A 21,622-nucleotide genomic window follows, 5' to 3' on the forward strand; every position below is an offset into this window, starting at 1 on the left:
ACACGCAGGCTTCTGCTGAGGGCGGGGGGCGGTGACCAGAGGCCTGCTGCTCTTCCTCTTTACTCTGCCCAGGACGGTTCAGCTGCTGGTGACACAGATGTTGAGACTCTTGGAGTCATCTGGGACGGTGGAGGGTCTGTGTTGAGTCGGGGCCCCTGTGGTCAGTCCTGGTGAAGCTTATCTCGACAGTCCCTGTGAAAACATTCATGGAGAAGGTCAGTGGTTTGAAACCAGGAGGAAAAAAGACCTGGCAACACGACCGGTGACGCCTCAGTCCAGCTCAGGCTTGGACGGGTCTGGGCCGCCGGAGCCTCCTGGTTATGTCAGTCCACAGTGGTGATGAATGAACTGGCTGTATCAGACGTCTGAAGCGGGACTGGAGACTCCAGAGGTCTGTGCTCACGTCTCACGGCCTCCGACTGTTGGGGCCAGAGAAAGGCCCAATCTCTCTGTGTTTTCTTTTTATGATCCATGTCTTTTGACAGTAATTCCTTTCCTTCATTATCAGGTCCATCTTCTCACCATCTAACCCACGCGGCTGAGGTGGCTCCTCAGCCTGAGTGCGTGGTCATTTGAGCGTCATTTGAAGCCAAGCTCTGTGTCCCTCTGAAGAGGCTCCACACTGGAGCAGAGCTCCTCCATCCGCAGTGTGAGCTGCGCTGCTGGATGAAATATTCAGGACCTGTCCTCTTCTGATTGGCAGCTTCATGTACGGCGAGCTGACGGACAAGGAGACCACGGAGAAGGTCCGGCTCACCTTCGAGAACTACGAGATGAACTCCTTCGAAATACTCATGTACAAGAAGAACAGTAAGTGAAGCAAGTGTCCGTTCTGTGTGCGTGTGTTGCTTCCTCTTGTCATGCAAATGTATTCAGCTTCTGGAACGCAGCGTGAGGTTCAAAGGAAAGCAGGGTGTTGCTACCTCCGTGGAAGTCGGCTAATTGGCTGAGTCGCAGCAGAAATGAGCGCGTGCAGGTGGAGATGTGGAGGTTCATCTCCAGAGAGATCCAGATCAGCAGTGTTCACTCCGGTTCAGGGGACACGCTGACCTCAAATACATGATGGTCTTCAGCCTGGTTTTCTCTGACACAGATCTTCACATTCCTGCTTTTGTTCTGGATTTTTCCTTTGTTTTATTTCTCTTTTGCGAGCGGTCATGAGTCGGCCCACGCCACCCCCTCCAGTGCCACACCAGGCCTGAAGACCTCCACTGGCTTCTCTTCGTCCGGTTCCATTCGAGTCCCTCAGAAGGTGGAGCTTGTCATGAGACACATGGGTCAGAACTGAAGGTCTCGCTCTGAAGGTCCACATCATCTGCATGGAGCAGTGAGGAGACCTTCTCCGTCCTGACACACATCTCTCAGGTGGTGAACAGAACCGGGCCGTCCTGGTGGCTGAGACGCTGCTGCTACTGGCATCAGCTGAGCACCTTCCTCAACATATCTTGAGGAGCCCAGTCAAGTGCCCTCTTCAGGTGAAGCTTTGAGAGCGGCTCCACTCTCCCAGAGTGCCATGGACGAGTTACCTAACCCTGGTTTGAGCTGCCCATGCTGCCCTCGCCCAGAAGCTGAGGTGACAGGAAACTGTCCTGCTTCTTCTTCCTGCTGCGGCTGTGACGCCGACGAGTGTTGAGGTGTCGACCCTCCTGCTCCCCGATAGTGAAGGTTCCCATGTGGAGCGCGTGTGTACTGTCTTCAGTGTGTGGCCCTCACATCTTCGCTCCCCTGACCCTCTGCTCTTCTGGCTCTTCCAGGAACGCCGGTCTGGTTTTTCGTGAAAATCGCTCCCATCCGAAACGAGCAGGAGAAGGTGGTCCTGTTCCTCTGCACGTTCAGCGACATCACGGCCTTCAAGCAGCCCATCGAAGACGACTCGTCCAAAGGTGGGTGCCCTCGGGCTCACGGCGAGCTGGCTCATGTGTTTGATCCTGAACTTCCTCGGCCGAAGATGAACGGCTTTGCTTCCGCTCCGACGATCGCTCACTCGGTGGGACGGCCCGTGGGTTTGGGCCAACAGTTAAAATGACTAATTGGAGGGATAATGGCGGGAGACGGCGCCGAGCGCTGATGAGACGTGGAGCTGGAGAGTGTTCCGCAGCAGAAGGAGAGGAGTAACACCGCGTGGGAAACAGGTGAAAGGCTGCAGGCGCCTGTGGGCGGCTGCTACTTCAGGAACAGGAGAATCACAAAAGCCCAGCAAATATAAACAAAAACAGTCAATGTGTGACTCAACCTCCCAGCAGGCGCGAGGGAACATCTGACTCCTTGGTCTGGTGCTGGTGACGCAGGAGGGAGAGCGAGTCGTCCTCGCTCGTCACGCAACCTGCCTGGTGCTTCTCCGTCCACCATGTCCCTCCTCCACAGCTGGGTCTGGCCTCTGAGACACTGGTTCCTGGTCTGACCCCGGTGAGAGGCTGAGCATCTCCAGCTCTGACTCTACTCCCTCTGCTTCCTGGCTGTGGAGCAAACGTCATGGCGGCGCTCCTCCTTCACTCCCTGACTGACGCCCTGCCTGCACTCTCCTCCTCTCCTCCACATCTCTCTCTTCCTTCTCCTCCCTCATCTTCACCGACCCTCCTGCCTCTCTCACACTCATGGATTGCTCATGGAAGCTTGGATCCAACCGGAGCAAATAAAGCAAAGTGCGTGGGAAGTTGCTCCAGCAGGGGTGTGACATCTGTGATGTCAGTGAGGGACTTCTCCCTGCCACGAGGAACCTCATCAGACTTGGATTCTCGGATGAGAGTCTCTTATACACACATATGTGAGGAAGGTTTGGCATCAAGGGCACAACTTTCATCGAGAAAATATTGAGCTTCAGTTTAAAACTTGGAACAAAATCAAACTACTCTAATACGTTTGGACACAGACCTGATTCTCCAGCAGCTCAGGGACTCGCACCTGTGGGGGGTGCTTCATTTGACGTGTGACTCCGGCCCCCTGTGAGGCGTGATCCTGACGCCACTGTGGACCCAGATCTGTCAGCCTGTCTGACCTTTGAGGCTCCTGTTTGCTCCTGTCCGGGCTGTGGGTCACATGCACAGCACGACAGGTGATGAGACCAACGGTCAACAAACCATGGACTCCTCAAATCTGGACTTTCACTTCCTTGGTGGCCCTCCTCTTCTTCATCTCCAACACTTTGTCTCCTTTCTCTCCATGTGTCCAAACCATGGCCACCACTTCATCTCTGGACCCTTGCTGGTCCCTCCTGGTCAGTTGAGGAGGAGGTGATCAGGTTTCATGGCTCAAACAGTGGCGGGCGAAGCTCACGCTGTCACTCCAACGATGGAGGTGATGACCTCATCACGCTTTCCCCCTCTCACTGCGCTGCTGCCCCTGCTGGGCACTTCATGCTAACGTCCTGGCTTGACCAAACTTTGACTCTGTCTGTGCCTCATCTTGCAGTCATGCTGGCGATGAGATTGTGGGCGCGTCGACGCCTCTGCAACACGAGAAGCGCAGGGAGCGCCTCAGCTTTAATTCCATCAGCTGGCTGAGCCAGGTCCCGCTGCACCGGTGCAGGTGAAATCAGAGATGCAAATCGGATTTAACTTTCATTTAAGTGAGACTAAGATTGATGACACACGTTGATACATTTGTCTTGCGCCGCCACTGGAGGAAGAATATTAATGTTTGTACAAAGAGGCTGAGATGAGAATGTACCAGGTGATGCTGCTCACCTTCTGTTCTTCAGTGTTCTGCAGTTTTCAGGTCACTTGTCACTCGCCCGTGGTCTGAACATCAGTGTGAGCTAACAAACCCAGCGTCTTCAGAAATAGCAGCAAAGGTTCTGCCATTTTAAGTGAACGTTCCAGCTGCGTTGTGATTCAGGAGTGACGGCTCATCTCTGGTCTAGGTCAGCGTTTTTCACCGCGACACACTAGTGAGCCCTGAGAGAGAGTCAGGTGTGGCGTGGGAAAATGATCCAGAGTCACCTCATGTGTCCGGAGACAGAGGCGGGCCATATGATGCCATGAAGTCATGACAGTGAGAAGGTGTTGAGGAGCAACCAAGGTGAGGAGATGATCCCATGGACTGGCTGCCATTCTTTCTCTCCACTCTACTGTAGAGTGTGTTGATGCTGATGCTGATCCCTCCCTCAGTCAAAGCAGCGCTGCTGTGGTGCGCCGCGCTCCTCTTCACACACACTCACAGCCAAGAAGCCGCTCACGTGCTTCAACAACTTCCAGCTGTTTTTAGCTCACAGAGCTAACGGAGCTAACCTGACCCGTCTGACTTCCAAGCTGTATTGATGCTCATGGACTGTCAACAAAAGACATGTGAAGAGAGAAAGAATCATCGTTGTTATGAAGCAAGTTCAGGCAGAGAAGCCAAGGATTTGTCTGGAAGCTACAGTCACATCATGCAAAAGAGAAGTGATCCCATCCAAACAGTGATTTCAAGTCAGTCAACACATCAATGAACCATGATATAGTTTGCCATATCGCTGCCTCTTTCTGGACACATTGGATGTGTTTGTGCAAACAGCCTGGCAACAGAACAAGCCAGTGTCAGTAGCTGCAGTGTTTCACCAGTGAACAGGGAGTTTCTACAGGACTTGAAGCACAAGTGTGCTTCGGCCCAGGTTCCTGTGGTGGCGTGAACCACGGCTGCTGTGGCTAGAAAGGTCTGGGTGATGTAACAGTGGCATTACAGCAGGTTGATGCTGAACCAGCGCAGTGTTTGGTGCCAACATGATTTCAGGTCTTGCAATATGGTCCTTGTTTTTTTCAGTGAAAGAATGTGTGTGTTTAAAAACAACCCCTAAAAGCTTTAAAAGAGGGGAACAGGCACGCGTGTCAGCACTTAGCACCAATGTTAGCATCTGTTTTGGGAGCGTGATTAAGGCTCAAATTGGGTTTGGCGCGATGGAGAAAGAGTGCTGACTCCTCTCCAGCGCTCGGCCCAGACTCTGGGTCTGTTTACTGACGGGCAGCTGGAGGGTTGAGCAGAGGCATGATGGGCGGCCTGTGTATGAGCGGATACAGCTGCGACCAAGCTAACAGTCGAGTGGAGTCCAGAGTGGACGGTGTGGGTCTTCAGTCGCATGAGAACCGTCTCTCCTGGACCTCACTGCAAGTCACCCTCAGAACCCGACCTGGACGCCGCCGCGGACGTCTGCTTCTGCGTCTGGAGAAGCTCCATCTCCTCTGCCTGTGTTGTAGATCCCTGCTTACATGTGGGCTGGCTTGAATCCTTCCCTCTCCCCAGCCTCCAGCAGCTGTCCTCCCAGAAGGTTGTTGATGCTACCCAGTTAGCCTCCCCTCGCCGTGGTCGTAATGTTGCGGCCAGTCTGTGTCTGCTACCTTGCTGATCAGCCTTGACTGTAATTTTCCCGGCTGTTGCTGCAGATGACTCACAGTTGTGTGTGTGTGATGGTTAGGTGGGCAGGGGCCCCCTGGTGAGAAGGTTTATTGAAAAGTGGGAGGCGTAATGAGCGTGGGACGTGTTTATTTAATCTTTGACTTCAGACTGTCACAATCTGTTAACCACAAACACTGTTCACGCTCAGCACCGCAGTGCTCAGACAGGGAGGTGGCGCTGGAGTTCGTCCCAGATGACGTGCTGTTTATCCTTTTACTCTCTTGTGCTGCCACTGAAGGAGACGCATCTGTTTATACAGCAGGAGACTGGAGAGGCGACGTTAGCATGTTAGCATCTCTGTCATGTTCATGTCCGTAATTCATTCTTGCTTCAACTTTGACGTCCAACAGACATAACGATAATTCTCTGATTGATAAACAAAAAAACACCCTGCTCCTCCTGTCCATCTGAGGGGACACCATCTTCCTGGACTCTCCAGGACCTGACATGTCACCGGGTGAAGACAGGAAATAAAAGATGTGGTGGTTAGTTTGGAGCCAGGTTACAGGGTCTTAATCTTGAGCTTGAAGTACAAGTTATCAGCATGGTCAGTGGGAGGATCTCTCTGGAGAGTCATTGGTGGAGCTCAGCGACTCACTTGGTGAGGACCTTTCCCACCACGCTGGTGAGGAACATCTTCGTCTCAGCATGTGTTTGGCTTTCTTTCATTCTTCTGTGTTTCCTCCATGGCCTTCACCTGTCTCCTCCATCCTCCTGCTCACTCCTTCACCTTCACCTGTCTCCACCATCCTCCTGTTCACTCCTTCACCTTCACCTGTCTCCTCCATCCTCCTGCTCACTCCTTCACCTTCACCTGTCTCCACCATCCTCCTGTTCACTCCTTCACCTTCACCTGTCTCCTCCATCCTCCTGCTCACTCCTTCACCTTCACCTGTCTCCACCATCCTCCTGCTCACTCCTTCACCTTCACCTGTCTCCACCATCCTCCTGCTCACTCCTTCACCTTCACCTGTCTCCACCATCCTCCTGCTCACTCCTTCACCTTCACCTGTCTCCACCATCCTCCTGCTCACTCCATGGCCTTCACCTGTCTCCTCCATCCTCCTGCTCACTCCTGAACTTGAGTCCAGTGTAACACTGATGTGTGTGGAGTGGCTCCTGCGGTTCCTCACGTGTTGTTCGCTCAGAGCAGCAGAAGGCAGCTCCAGAGAATCCTCTGCTTCCGTCTCTCGCGTCAGTGTGTGTGGAGGAGTCCAGTGAAGACTCCAGATGGCTGCATCAGACCAGTTTAGCTCAGAGGAACCAAAGTAACAGACATTAGAGCTGAGCGCTGCTGCGGACGCCTGTGGACCTGGTGATGTCTCAGCCTCTACTGCAGCACCGCTCCTCACCCTGGGCTTCTGTGATGTGTGTGTGTGTGTGTGTTCCTCAGGCTGGGGGAAGTTCGCCCGTCTGACCAGAGCACTGACCAGCAGCAGAGGAGTTCTACAGCAGCTGCAGCCGACCGTTCACAAAGGAGAGAACGTCCACAAGCACTCGCGCCTAGCTGAGGTGAGAACCTGCGCTCCAGGGCTACGTAGGGATGGATGGGGAGCTCGGAGGACCCATGTGTCGAGCGCTCTGCGAAGACACGAGAGAACCTCCTCCTCACTCTGTCCAGCCTGCAGAGCGACCTGGACCCTGACACCAAGAAGGAGGGCAGAGCCTCCTCTTGAGGTCTCCACTGCCTGCTGGGGACTGGTTAGAACGGGGGTCCTGGACAAAGCTGATCTGATACAGTGTTTTGAGGAAGTTCTCAGTCATCACTAACATTACGACAGAGGTTCCGGTTCTCTCTCCCTGTCACGCGGTCCGGCCGGGGCCATGGTGTCGAGTCCACTGAGCCACTGTCTCCCGGCAGGTCCTGCAGCTGGGCTCAGACATCCTACCTCAGTACAAGCAGGAGACCCCAAAGACCCCACCCCACATCATCCTGCACTACTGCCTCTTCAAGACCACGTGGGACTGGGTCATCCTCATCCTCACCTTCTACACGGCCATCATGGTCCCCTACAACGTCTCCTTCAAGACCAAGCAGAACAACGTGACGTGGCTGGTGGTGGACAGCATCGTGGACGTCATCTTCCTGGTGGACATCGTTCTCAACTTCCACACCACCTTCGTGGGCCCGGCGGGCGAGGTCATCTCCGACCCCAAGCTGATCCGGATGAACTACCTGAAGACCTGGTTTGTCATCGACCTGCTGTCCTGCCTGCCCTATGATGTCATCAACGCCTTCGAAAACGTGGACGAGGTGAGTGGCTCCAGCTGAGGTCCACCCAGCTGCTTGCTCTCCTGGACGATGGTCGCATCTGAGCTGGTGTGTGTGTGGGATTGGAGGCGGAGGAGGGGAACTTCTCCGCCTTGGCTGGTGAAACAGGTGCTTCAGAGTCGACCAAGGAGAGACAGCCAGCGGTACAGTGGCCAGCCCGCTGACCCGGCTCATTTGTCCGCCAGTATATCATCGATTTGTGAGTGTGAGCCGGAGCAGCGGCGAAATGAAGCACGTGTGGTTCTGAAGCTCGGTACCAGCTCTGTGGTCCTGCTCAGGAAAGATTGGACTCGTCTTCTGCTGCCTGCTGCTCCTCCATGATCAGGAATTCAGTGGAAGCGAGTCAGACTACTCGAGCAGGGGGGAGGGGTGGGACACCCTGGACAGCCAGCCAACACACACACACACACAGCTGACGCAGGGGGAGCAGAGAAAGCTCCACCCACTTGTTCTCCCTGCACGTCGGGATTGATGTGTGACCCAGGAGGGGTCCCTGTGCAGAGAGCGGGTGGAGTGGGTCCGAACCAGGATTGTTTTCAGATCTGCAGCCGCTTCAGGTGTCGGCATCTTTGGGCTGGGATGATGTTGAGCAGGAGCCGTCACCATGGCAACACCAGAGCTAAAGCAGTGGTTGTTCTAAGTTTGTGGCGCGGATCAGCTGCTGGCGCTGTTTGGTCTGGAGTTGTTTTGCATCAGCAGATTGTGCTCGTTTGAAACGGCGCTATAATTAGCCATCACAGGACCGCCACGTCGTTGCAACACTTTCAAGGCACTGAACCAACACAGGGCTGATGCCCCCAAACCACCAGCGGCTGGCGGCAGGGCGGACACCTGACTCAGGTGTGCACCGTCTGGAGAACACGCTCAGTCGCTAACCATAGCCGTGGCTAATGCACCCGTGACTGTGACGGTCCTGTTCCTGCTGCATGTGCTCGGATAGTCCCAACATTCTCGTGGATTTGCCAACAGGGCTGCGATCAGACCAAGCGTTGAGCTCCTCCTCCACAGACCAGTCACTTTTCAATAGAAAACAGCTGCGGACGAATCTGGCCAAAGTGTTTACTGTTTCTCTTTCTACGCATTCTTTGTTTAAGCTGAACTCGTGAAGAAATTGGGGCCGATCAGGCTGAAAAATGACATTTTTAAACGCTCATTTCTGTCACGGCGAGCAGGTAAACCAAACAAACACAAACAATAGTTTGGATTTAGAGAGGAGTTTCTGTAGTTTGGAGTGCTGTCTCGTGCTGCTTCCCTGACTTTGTGCTCAGATTCGTCTGAAAACATCCGCAGGTGAATTGATGCGTGTCCCCGCCTCTCCACACTTGTGGCTCCGCCCCCACACTGCCGTCAGACTCACTTCACCTTGAGGAAAGTCAGGAACAAACTGCTGCTGGCGTCACGTCTTGGTAAACAAACAACAAACTCTAAATCGGTGGACAGAAGGTCTCCATGCTAATTTCCTGAGCAGGACGCAGGTATCGATAAGTGGGGAGCGGAAACACGGCGCTCGACGGCGCAGCATGTTGTTGGACGTGATCCATGTTCCTGCCTGCAAACACAACCTCACACACTCACACACACAATCACACACACACACACTTGGCACATTGATTAAATGGAGCCTCTGGCTCCTGCACTTTCATTACATTGATGCATCGCACACGCGCGTGTGTGAGCCTCACCGTGCCACGTCTCCCCCCGGAGTGTGTGCACGGCTCTGACTGTAAAAATGCTGTGTTGGCGTTAAGCAGTGCAGCTATCACACCGAAGCCTGGGTGTGTGTGTGTCAGCGTGTGTGTGTGTGCGTGTCTGTGTGTGTGTCAGCATGTGTGTGTGTGTTAGTGTGTGTGCGTGTCAGTGTGTGTGCGTGTGTGTGTCAGTGTGTGTGTGTGTCAGCGTGTGTGTGTGTGTCTGTGTGTTAGCGTGTGTGTGTCTGTGTGTGTGTGTGTCTGTGTGTGTGTGCGTGTCAGTGTGTGTGTGTGTCAGCGTGTGTGTGTTAGTGTCTGTGTGTGTGTGTCTGTGTGTGTGTCAGCGTGTGTGTGTCAGCGTGTGTGTGTGTTAGTGTGTGTGCATGTCAGTGTGTGTGCATGTGTGTGTGTTAGTGTGTGTGTGCATGTGTGTGTGTGTTAGTGTGTGTGTGTGTCTGTGTGTGTGTGTGTGTGTGTGTGTGTCAGCGTGTGTGTGTCTGTGTGTGTGTGTCAGCGTGTGTGTGTGTTAGTGTGTGTGTGTGTCAGCGCGTGTGTGTGTGTTAGCGTGTGCGCGGAGGCAGCGCCATTCAAAGGTGTGACGGACCTGTTCAGGAAAAGTAGCGCTGGTTGGTCAGCAGGTCCAAACGCTGCTCCTGCAGTTCTGACTGGGTCTAGTCTTTCACCGCTTCAGCAGCTGCTGTCATGTGACACCTGCTGCTGCTGCTGGGCTGGAGACACTCGGGCAGTGAGTCCCACCCAGCCGAGTGCTCTCATCTGGAGTGCCTCCATGACACGTCATGATGCGCTGGCGAGGCCTCGCAGAAGAAGAAGCTTCTGACTTCATCTGGTTATAGAGACGGGGGATTTTAAAGTGAGCGCAGGTGGGATCATTCCTTCCAACTTATGACCTACACCTACACCTTATGACGTGTAATAAACCTTGTTATGACCCAGCAACAGATCAGCAGAGGCCGGGTGGATAATGAACATCCTCAACCTCCTCTTCTGTGAAGCCTTCTCTCCACTGGAGTCGTGCCCCCCCGAGCTCACAGCTTGGAGGAGCAGTGGGTAGCGCTGCAGCCTCGCAGCATGAAGGTCCTGGGTTTGAATCCCGGCGGAAGCCCATCCAACCAGGCTTCGCTGGAGCCTGCAGGTGTGGGAGTCCTGGTCTGAAGCTGAAGCTCCAGGGTGTCCCAGACTCTCGCTCCAAGCACAGGCTTGAACCTGTGACCCCGTGTCATGGCAGGACCAGGAGACCTGGGCGATGATATGGGAGCTCATCAGATCAGAACCACCAACCACTGAGCTCCACATGTGTGGTGCGACACACCAACTGGGTTTTGAGGTCAAAAGAGTCATAGAATGGGAGGCAGTGAAGGAATGAAGACATGTGCTTGTGACCTCCAACCCGGTCCATCAGCCCGGTCCTCCCACCCGGTCCATCAGCCCGGTCCATCAGCCCGGTCCATCAGCCCGGTCCATCAGCCCGGTCCATCAGCCCGGTCCTCCCACCCGGTCCAACCCCCCCAGGCCACCCACCCGGTCCATCAGCCCGGTCCATCAGCCCGGTCCTCCCACCCGGTCCTCCCACCCGGTCCATCAGCCCAGTCCTCCCACCCGGTCCAACCCCCCCAGGCCACCCACCCGGTCCATGAGCCCGGTCCCTGACACCCAGGCTTCACTAGCTCTCCTCACTTCAGTGTGTTCTGTTTGTTGCTGTATTGATGTTGTGTCTGATTTTGGTTTCTTTTCTCCATCCCTCCTTTCTGTTTGCATGTTCCCCGCCTGCGCCCACCACCACCCCCCACCTCCACTCACGCACGCCACCGGATGAAGAACTGGAACCACCGAGCTGTAACTCAAGTAGGGTTCACTGTGATGAGATACAGCCGTTCCACACACTCCTGTTTGCATTGCTCTCCTTGTGGGGACGTCTCTGCTTTACCCTGCCTCTCCACTCACACACACACGCACACACACATTTCTATCCTTGTGGGGACCTCTCCTGGCCGTCACCCTATCCTCAGCCTCTCCCCCTGAACACATGGCTCACCTGGACCAGGACTCTGGACCAGACTGGGGCCTAGTTAGTTTGAAGGTTTAATCCTCAAATTGAGGCCTAACCTTGTGGGCTCCTGCCAAATGAATCCATAAGGTCCCCCAAAGTTGGTGTGTCTCCAAGGATGGGTCCCCACAAGTGTCACTAAACAAGCACTGCACACACACGCAGGGCCATTCCTTTCGCACTCTGACGTTTCAGCCACAATGAAAGTGCAGCAGCAGAAGCATCAGTACACAAAGCAAACGTCTCTGCGAGTAATTTCAAAACTTGTTTTTGTTGTTTGGGTGCCACGTGCGCATAAACGAGCGGCAGCTTCATTAAAACTTCACGAGCTGTGATTCATTTCTGATGCAACAGACGCCGGCGACAAGCCCAGGCTCAAACAAAAGTTCAGCCCGAAACACGCCAGTCATTGGCGTTGTCTGGGTGGTGACTCTCATGCGCCGCCTCACCGGAGGAGACCCGGGTCATGTGACCGTGGTCCTGCTCAGCCATCACCAACATCCTGCACAAGCTGGAAGATGGTTCTGTTCGACACCAGAGGGAGGGAGCAGTGGCCAGTGTCTCCCATGAGAGAGCTCCAAGCATTTCATGGAAACCGCCTGCAGAACTCAGATTTGGTCCCTGAAACATGGGTGTCTTAAAAAGCCCATAAATCCGAGGTCTTTAGGGGAGCCGAGCGGGTCATCGTTCAGGTCTGATCTGACGGTTCCTTGGATTTAAAGGACTTCCTCATTCATTTCTAGTACTTCTGGTCATGTGACCACTCCAGCCCAGGTCGAACCTGACCCAACCGGACCACTGAAATAAGCACGGTCAGGTGTCTATGGGCACAAATTTTGGCCACTGCCACCTGCTGCCCGATTAATGGCATGGCATGCTAAAACCTGACAGGAAGGATGAGAAAGTGGCTGGGCAATAAATCGGATCACAGCTTCAGATGACAGTTTGGGTGGAAGCGAGGCTCTGGGTGGCTGGAAGTATTGCAGTGTTGTCAACAGCAAGACACAGCAGAGACGAGGAGGGTACGAGGACCCCAGTGACTGGGTGATGAGTGAGCTGAAGAGTCAGACTAGAGAGAAAGCAGAGCCCGCCCCACGGACCATGGTCTTGTTTATGTCAGGTGACGGCGGCTGAATCCCATCCCTCAGCTCCTCACTGACGTTCGCATCGATCCTCCCTGTCTGGACCGACAACATCCATCACTGTGATGGAACGTCAGCCTCAGACCCTGCGCTGTATTTGGATCCGATGATATCAGACTGTGGATGAGACTTTCCGACGGTAATTCACCTCTGATGTTGGGCCTCTGAAGACCGGCCCGTCTCAGGCTTCCCTCCGAGGCGGCCCCACACAGTTCCCTCTCAGCGTCTTTGGCTCTGGATCAGGGAGCACCAGTGCATTTCCTGTCACCAACGTTAGGAGCTGTGAAGCCAAAAGACAGAAGCAGTGAAGAAGGAGGAGTGTTCACAGGACACATGACTTTAGATGCCTCAAATATCTTTATTGTATTGAAGGATTCTCAGTGTAAATACTGGAAGAATAAAGGAAGGATTTGAAAAGGCCCTTTATTTCATCTTTTATTTATTCATGTATTTTATTGGGGTCGAAATGAATGAGTGAATTGAGCATCTTGAAAGCAACCAAATCCAGAAGATAAAGAAAAGGAAGGAAGGAAGGAAAAAGGGAATGAAGGAAGGAGTGCAGTACTAGACTCTTTTCAGAAGCAAGGTTGGTTTTCCCACGGCTGCTAGTGTCTTGTGAGGACATTTTGGTCGGGGGTTAAAACCTCTAAAGCTTGTGATTCTAACTGGGTCCAATCTGGTTCAGAGTCCAGGTTCAGGTGAGCCATGTGTTTTGGAGGGTTGGGTTTAGGGGGACAGGCTGGGGAAAGGGTGATGGCCAGGAGAGGTCGCCACAATGGTGTGTGAGAGGGAGAGTGAGTGGAGCTCCTGTGCTGCAGGGAGCAGCCTGAGGAGCACGGCACCTCTGACACCTGATCTGGTTGAGGCCCGACAGACACCGGAGCCTTCTTCACAGTGGAGCTATCGACCTGCTCTCACTGCTGCGGCTGAGACCTGAAGTTTTCCACTGAGCGATGATCTCCATCTGACCACCGAGTCATTACTCTGTCCCGTGTCCATCAGGGAGCTGCAGCAATGATTGTTGTGATGCTCACTGCCACCCGTCGCCCTCAGCTCCTCACCCACATCATGCTAGGTGCTAGGCATCACTGCTGCTGTGGAGGAGGGGGGAGGAGGAGGGGGAGGAAGAGGACAGAGGAGGAGGAATAGGAGAAGGAGAGGGGAGTAGGAGGAGGAGGAGGAGGAGGAGGAGGAGGAGGAGGAGGAGGAAGTAGAGGAGGAGGAGAGGAGAGCGAGAGAGGGGGGATAGGGGGAGAGAGAGAGAGGAGGGGAGGAGGAGGAAGAGGAGGAGGAGGAAGAGGATGAGGAGAAGATGAGGAGAAGGGGAGGAGAGGGGGAGGACGACGAGGGGGGAGGAGGAGGAGAGAGGGGGGAGAGGAGGTGGAGAGGAGAGAAGAGGAGGGGAGGAGGAGAGGAGGTGGAGAGGAGAGAAGAGAAGAGGAGGGGAGGAGGAGAGGAGAGAGAGAGAGAGAGGAGGGGAGGAGGAGAGGAGAGAGAGAGGGGAGAGAGAGAGAGGAGGGGAGGAGGAGAGGAGAGAGAGAGAGAGAGGAGGGGAGGAGGAGAGGAGGGAGAGAGGGGAGAGAGAGAGAGGAGGGGAGGAGGAGAGAGAGAGAGGAGGAGAGGAGGAGGAGGAAGAGGATGAGGAGAAGATGAGGAGAAGGGGAGGAGGAGGGGGAGGACGACGAAGGGGGAGGAGGAGGAGGAGAGTTTGTTTTGCTCAAAGGATCAGGCAGGCAGGGTGGAGGGGGGAAGGAAGTCAGGAGACTGAAAAGGTCCCATTCCTCTCTTTATGACACCGATTTGACTTGGACCTTTTGACACTCAAACATCCAGGAGGATTTGAGAAGATCAAGAGTTGGGTGTGTGAAGAGATGTGACCTGAGCGAGAGCTGAGCTGGTCCTCAGCTCCTGGACTGGATGTAGACAGAAGAGGGTCTGGTTTGTGACGTGGACCTTCCTCTGCTCTCTGCCATAACAGCAGAGGCGATGGCGGGTTTGTGACCTGGGAAGAGACAGACCTCCACACGAACGTGTGAGGGCTGATGGATCTGATGGTCGTGTGACTGCTCTCTCTCTCTCTCTCCTCAGGGCATCAGCAGCCTCTTCAGCTCCCTGAAGGTGGTCCGACTCCTGCGTCTGGGCCGGGTGGCTCGGAAACTGGATCACTACATTGAGTACGGAGCGGCGGTGCTGGTGCTGCTGGTCTGTGTGTTCGGCCTGGCCGCCCACTGGCTGGCCTGCATCTGGTAAGCCCCGCCCATCGCTGTCCCTCGCAAGAAACCAAAGGGGATTCAAACAGATGAATCAGAATGATGGTGAGCCGTGAGTCATTTCAGTGAATCAAAGCTTTTCCTGGACAACAAGCTCCACACGCTTCCTCTGCTGAAAACTCCCTTTCAAGATAAAAGCATGAGAGAGTTTGAGCAAGAGACGCGTCGTCTTGACTGTGAGCAAAGTGAGGCTAACCTGATGTGGATCCGTGTGACGAGTCTCACCATGGGGATGATGATGTTACGTCTAATGAGCATCACGCGTACGTGGTGGAGCAGTTAGCCGAGCGTCTGGCACCCAAACCTCAGACGTGCTCCAAGCTCTTACTGGCTCCAGACTGAGGGGAAGGCAATGCTGCCACGCAGCAATAAAAATAGCTGCTGTCATTTCCCTCCGTGTGGGTTCAGTGCTGCCATGGCAACGGTGGAGCGCGGAGTTTGGGGGGAAAGTTGAGTCAACTCTGATGACAGCAGACGCTGGACAGACGTGCAGCCGTGAGACAAGCCACCGTTGGTGTGTTGGGAGGAAGATGGAGCAGGAGCTAGTGGGGAGAAGGGTTTGGTAAGACAGCAGCGTCTGAATCTAACCATTGCCTCTGAGAGCCGGGAGGGAAGGAGGGAGGGAAGGATGGAAGGAAGGAAGGAGGGAGGGAGGGAAGGACGGAAGGAGGGAAGAAGGAAGGAAGGAAGGAGGGAAGGAAGGGAGGGAAGGAAGGAAGGAGGGAGGGAAGGAAGGACGGAGGGAAGGAAGGAAGGAGGGAAGAAGGAAGGAGGGAAGGAAGGGAGGGAAGGAAGGAGGGATGGAAGGAGGGGAGGGAAGAAGGAAGGAGGGAAGGAAGGGAGGGAAGGAAGGAGGGATGGAAGGAGGGGAGGGAAGGAAGGAGGGAGGGAAGGAAGGAAGGGAGGGAAGGAAGGATGGAATGAAGGATGGAAGGAAGGAAGGGAGGGAGGGAAGGAAAGAAGGAAGAAGGGACAGAAGAATGAACAGAAGGAGGGAAAGAGGTAGGGAAGAAGGAAGGGAAGGAAGAAGTGAGGGAGGGAAGGAAGGAGGGAGGGATGGAAGGAAGGAAGGAAGGAGGGAAGAAGGAAGGAAGGAAGGAGGGAAGGAAGGGAGGGAAGGAAGGAGGGAGGGAAGGAAGGAAGGGAGGGAAGGAAGGATGGAATGAAGGATGGAAGGAAGGGAGGGAGGGAAGGAAAGAAGGAAGAAGGGACAGAAGAATGAACAGAAGGAGGGAAAGAGGTAGGGAAGAAGGAAGGGAAGGAAGAAGTGAGGGAGGGATGGAAGGAAGGAAGCAAGGAGGTAGGAAAGGAGATAAGGAAGGAAGGATGGATGAGGGAATGGAAGGAAGCAAGAAGGGAGAGAGGGAAGAAAGGATGTGTGAAGGATGGAGGGAGGCAGGAAGAGAGGGAGGGGAGGAAGGCAAGAATTTGGGAAGGAGGTGTGTGGGCCATGGTATGTTGGGTACGTGTCTCATCGTGGTGACCGGCCCTGGTCCTCCTCTCCATGGTGTTTGCTGAGTCCTGTCCGTCCCCGCAGGTACAGCATCGGCGACTACGAGGTCATCGACGAAGAGACCAACATTGTGCGGCGGGACAGCTGGCTGTACCAGCTGGCTGTGACGGTGGGGACGCCGTACCGCTTCAACGCCAGCGGCTCAGGGAAGTGGGAGGGCGGCCCCAACAAGGACTCGGTCTACATCACCTCGCTGTACTTCACCATGACCAGTCTGACCAGCATCGGCTTCGGCAACATCGCTCCCACCACCGACGGCGAGAAGATCTTCGCTGTGGCCATGATGATGATCGGATGTGAGTGGCGCCTTCTTGCTCGCCGTTCTGCTCCGGTGGCTGATGATTCACGTGAGGTGATCCGGCGAGTCTGACGTCCCGGAACACGGCAGCTCTCACGGCGACGCCTCTGTTAATGACGCTGCGGCGTGTTCCAAGGCACCGAGCCTCCGGTGGATCCTGTCACTTCCACCTGCAGCTCCGGCCCGGTGACGTGTCGTGGCTCTCATTACTGCGGCCTGCTGGCAGAGCCGCTGCTGAATTATTGAGACGGAGCCGAGCATGACGCCTCACTTGTTCTCGCTCAAACGCTGGGAAGAGGAAATAATGAAGCGGCTCCTCGGAGAGTCGGCGCCCGCGCTGGATCCTCCCGCCCTTCCTCTCGGAGCCTGATGAAATATTTACACGTAGAAGTGGTGTTTAACAAAAGCAAATTCATATCAACGTCTCTAAATGTTCCGGCTGCGTGAGCTCAGGCTGGCGGAGGGGAGCCCAAATCAGAGCTCCCGGACGAGTTGGAGTGAGTTTTCTCGGTGTCTAAGGAGGAAACAGAGTCGGCGTGGTGTTGAGGCCTGGGTGGGAGCTGATCTGGGGGTCGGGGGCGGGTTGAGGGTCGCAGCGGTCCGTCCTGTGGCCCAGCCACGATTCGCAGCTGCATGTCCCAGACCTTCAGGTCGGATTCACCGGCCAGAGTTGGCGAGGCGAGGTGACCGCTGGACGGTCTCCACGTGTGAACCAGAGAGGCTGATCCGCTGGTCCAGGCTTCTGTTCCAACCCATCAAGCTCACACACTTGAACCAATCGGGAGGCAGCTGAGACCAGCGGCGGCAGACTGACGCTGCGGTCCAGGCTGTTCGCTTGCAGGCTGGAAGACACCACAGTTCCAGGGTCACGGTCGGGAAGGAAGACTACGAGGTCCTGGGAAGCTGTTCTCAAGCGGGCCACCTCTTCAACCTGCAGGAGGAAGAGCAACTTCAAACCTGCCTTTGTTTCCTGTGGTGGATTTCCTCTATTCTAAACTTCCACTTCCTGTTTACGTTCAGGGACGCCCTCTTGGATTGCGAGCTCGGGCTGGGACAAGTGTAAGGTAGCGTGACCATCACCTTCTGCCTTCAGATGCTGGTGAAGCTGTGGGTGCTGGTGGGTTGGTGCAGAAACGGGACCCCCACTGTGGCCCCTGAGGATCAGTGCGGGCCCCGCAGCCCCTCAGCTTCCAGTTCTGAGGTGGAAGGAAAGAGCAGGAAGACTGAAGTTTTTGTGACTCCCATGGCTGAGGAGGAGGAGGACGAGACTGAAGATGCCTGGACCCCAGCGCCTCTCAAGGTCTCCTTTCTAATTCTGGAGTCTTCACTAATGGCGGATAAAAGCGTGTAAACTGCTGGGGAGGAAGCAGCGTGTCCCACATTGCCACATCAAACATTTAGGAGGCGTCCTCCGCTCGCGTGGCTCGTCTTCCCGCGTCACGCCATCACGTGGAGCTGCCGGCCCAGCCGCTCCGGTCCGCTCTCCCCGGTCCCACCCGGCCTCCTGGGCCTCGCCGTCGACCCGCGGAGCAGACAGCGGTGCTCAGTGTACAGTATATGACGTCTGACGCTCTACTGTAGCCGCCATGAAATATAGATGACAGTGTTCTATTTTTAGCCGCCGCTCTGGGTCGGTGCTGGCAGCCTGGAGGGGGGCACTGTACATACGTCTTGTTGCTATAGCAACCCAGCAAGTTTCCCTCGCGTAACTGCCTCCTGAGCAGCTGTCGCGAGCGGCGCCTCAAACTTGGGTTTCAGCAGGCAGCGAGACGAAACAAAGCTGCGCTGCACAGGGACCCGTGTCTCTGCGGCGTGAGCTTGTCATGATGAGGCCAGACCCATCAGTCACTGCCCCCCACCCCCCATGCTGTAGTACTACTGCACTTCTGTCGTCCTCTCCCTGCTGTCGCTGCCTCCTCACTCACTCCTCTGACGCCTCCTGGCTCTCACCACTGCTGCGCTACTCTGTCGGGCCACTGCTGGACCCGGGGCCCTCCATCAGGAGGCCAGGGGCCCAGGCCGGGGTCGTATTGCAGAAGCAACTTTGGCCGCTGCACCTATCAACGTGAGCTCCTCATCTTCCCTCTGCGGTTTGAATTGGATCTTCGTGGAGAGATCAAACTTCAATGAGACTCTGGCATTGGATTATTGACCTCAGTCACACACTGGCTCTGCCGCGGGGCTTTTTCTGATGTCACTCCATCAGTCATGTCAGCGTGGCTTCAGATCAGAGCTGTCAGCGTGGCACAGTATCTGTAGCGCCCCCTTCCTCGGCGCGACGCCTTCCCTCAGCGTCTCTGCTGTGTGCAGGCGCGACGCCTGAGTCCGCCTCTTGGTGCCACCACTAGGTGTCGCTGCGTTTGAGAGGAAGCTCACATGTGGTGCAGATCAGGACTGTCGCTCTGTTTCCCGCCGCTCCTCACTGCGCCTTCTGTGTCTCCCGCCAGCGCTGCTGTACGCCACCATCTTCGGTAACGTCACCACCATCTTCCAGCAGATGTACGCCAACACCAACCGCTACCACGAGATGCTCAACAGCGTCCGCGACTTCCTCAAGCTCTACCAGGTGCCCAAAGGCCTGAGCGAGCGGGTCATGGACTACATCGCCTCCACTTGGTCCATGTCACGAGGGATCGACACCGAGAAGGTGAGGAGCCGCGGCCGTGGTCAGCCATGTTTCCCTCCCGCCTGTGGTGACGTTGGAAACCTGCTGAGTCATGAGTTGTCTGGAGGTGCCTCTGACCTGGGACACCTCGCTGTGGGAGGGAGGTCCAGCGGAGGACGCTGACTCGGCGCTGCGGCTCTCACAGAAAAGCTCTCAGCTTTGTGTTTAATCCCGACTTAACAAGAGTCGCTGAGAAGAAAAGCAGCTGGGAATCCTCTCAGTGGAGGCCAGGAGCACCATGAGTCTGCTGAGCTCCAGCTCAGGATGGAGGTCAGGCCCGGTCAGATTCTCCCTGAGTGGGAGAAGAACCCTGTGAACACACCGGGGAGACCAGGAGAACAGCTTCTCCTCTGGTTCGGTTTGGGAAACGACCTCTGCGCTGTTCATGACCTCTGACCTCTGTTTGTCCAGGTTCTGCAGATTTGCCCAAAAGACATGAGGGCGGACATCTGCGTCCATCTGAACCGGAAGGTCTTCAAGGAGCACCCGGCGTTCCGCCTGGCCAGCGACGGATGCCTGCGGGCGCTGGCCATGGAGTTCCAGACCATCCACTGTGCTCCCGGAGACCTGATCTACCACGCCGGCGAGAGCGTGGACAGCCTCTGCTTCGTGGTGTCGGGGTCACTGGAGGTCATCCAGGACGACGAGGTGGTGGCCATTCTAGGTGGGTGGAGGAGTCCTGACCTTCTGAAGGCAGGTGTCTGGCTCCAGTGTGTGCCTGCAGGCTGCGAGGACCTGGCTCCGAACACGTGTTTTCAGAGGCCAACATCTGATCTGCTGCTTGTTCAACTGCAGTCGTGCCTAGCCAGACAGGAATGCTGAGCGCACGTGACTCGCGCCGCTTCCACTGCTCCTCTGAAGAGAGACTGCGCTCGTAAAATGCTTGTTTCACTCAGAATCCATTTGGTGTGAGAGAGTGTCCTCATCCGAGGCTGCAGGATCTGGACGTCTTCTTCGGCTGTGACCCCGCAGTGTCGCGGGGGCAGCGACTGGTGTGATGGCGCCTCTTCTTCACCGAGGGCCTCGCGGTGAGGCTCAGTGGTCACCAGCACCGGTCAGTCCAGGCAGATGTTTCCTCTGAAGGTCCAGGTGTGTCCACGACCGAAACATTGCAACCGCCCATCATGCAGCTGCCCTCATGCTGCTGCTGCAGTCGCCTCGGCGGAGGCTGAGCACAAGTGGGGAGCCACCAAAACAGCATCAAGTGTCGGGTCAAACCTCTCTGCCGTCTCCTGTGGAAGCTCCAGGCAAAGTACACGGTTCCTCAGACTGACAAGTGAGAAGGCGCTTCAGCCCGCCTGTCGTTGGACTGATAAGACGGTCTTTGTGCGACGGCTTCGCTGGTCCTCCCAGTGTGTGCGCCTGCAGGGGGAGCCTGGCTGAGTCATGAAGCTCCAGCTCCTCTCCGGTGCTTGAGCTCCCCGGTTTCAACTTGATTTGACTTTAAAATCTGATTCAAAGAAACGCAAATCTTCTTGGTGATGACTCAGACCTTTTCATTTACTGTCCCCGTCTGGAACAATCCTGGCCCCTGGAGCATCAGGACTGGGAGACAAGTCTCTGTCCTCGCAGCGTGGGCGGAGCTTCAGCTGCTGCACGCTCAGGTCCTCCTGCTGTGTGAAGGAGCCACGCTTGCTTGAAAGTTTGATGAGTCACTGGAAGAGCGCAGTGGTCAGGAGCTGTCGGTCCACCACAGGTGTGGGTCTGGACCTGAAGCAGCAGCAGCCGTGACTCTCGGGCCTCCAGATCTGTCTGGCTGGATCTCGGGGCGAGCACCTGCTCCGTCTCCGCTCCACACAGCAGCATTAGGCTAATGAGGTTTGGATCCATAGTCCTAACTTGTTTATCACTGCAGGCTCCCGCTGGTTTAATACCATCAGGCTGACACTCCATCGACTGCTGCAGAGACCTTCCAGCGGGTTATTGACCCAAACCCGGGCCGAGATGTTTCCATGGCCTCTCAAGAGCAGGTCATCAATTACTCTGCAGCCGATCGTTCAGCAGATGAATTGATGAAGTTTGAAAGGCAAAGACTCTGCAGGGACTCGACCTTCTCCGAAGAAAGTGGAGCGTAAATACTGGCTCTCACTTGGGTTGGAGGATGGAAACCTTCTGACCTGGGCAGGAACCGCCTCAGTCATGGGGCTCTGCGCGGATCATGTGGCTGCCGTCAGTCATGTTGCTGATGTTCCAACCTCCTTCTCCTCTCACCTTACAGTCCTTCCTCCTAAACTACTGCCTCCTTTGATAACAGCGAAGAAAGGCAGTGAGGTAGAGCAGCGTGTTTCACGCGGGGTGAGAGAGAGTCAGGTGTGGCGTGGGAAAATGACCCAGAGTCACCT

At 55.5% G+C, this 21,622-nt stretch overlaps 1 protein-coding gene and 1 long non-coding RNA gene across 8 annotated transcripts in view; one reads left to right on the forward strand and one right to left on the reverse strand.

The window, feature by feature from the left end:
• The window catches only part of LOC128764743 (potassium voltage-gated channel subfamily H member 1-like), a 49,748-nt gene that overhangs the window by 16,710 nt on the left and 11,416 nt on the right, over positions 1-21,622 (forward strand). For 5 of the 7 annotated variants that reach the window (XM_053874814.1, XM_053874811.1, XM_053874813.1 and 2 more), the window contains 9 exons: positions 704-810; positions 1,755-1,883; positions 6,761-6,879; positions 7,229-7,621; positions 11,164-11,190; positions 14,623-14,780; positions 16,342-16,613; positions 19,063-19,262; positions 19,692-19,944. In XM_053874814.1, coding sequence (XP_053730789.1) covers positions 704-810; positions 1,755-1,883; positions 6,761-6,879; positions 7,229-7,621; positions 11,164-11,190; positions 14,623-14,780; positions 16,342-16,613; positions 19,063-19,262; positions 19,692-19,944 — 1,658 coding nt within the window. The remainder of the gene's footprint in view (positions 1-703; positions 811-1,754; positions 1,884-6,760; positions 6,880-7,228; positions 7,622-11,163; positions 11,191-14,622; positions 14,781-16,341; positions 16,614-19,062; positions 19,263-19,691; positions 19,945-21,622) is intronic. The other 2 variants (XM_053874812.1, XM_053874815.1) reach the window with 1 other exon arrangement.
• LOC128764750 (uncharacterized) lies at positions 6,910-15,420 on the reverse strand. The gene is made up of 3 exons (XR_008415796.1): positions 14,413-15,420; positions 12,683-12,814; positions 6,910-10,584 (listed from the first exon to the last, which is right to left on the reverse strand). It is a non-coding gene; the product is annotated as an uncharacterized LOC128764750 (long non-coding RNA).

This window comes from Synchiropus splendidus, chromosome 9, assembly GCF_027744825.2.
Source record: "Synchiropus splendidus isolate RoL2022-P1 chromosome 9, RoL_Sspl_1.0, whole genome shotgun sequence".
Taxonomy (NCBI): Eukaryota; Metazoa; Chordata; class Actinopteri; order Syngnathiformes; family Callionymidae; genus Synchiropus; species Synchiropus splendidus.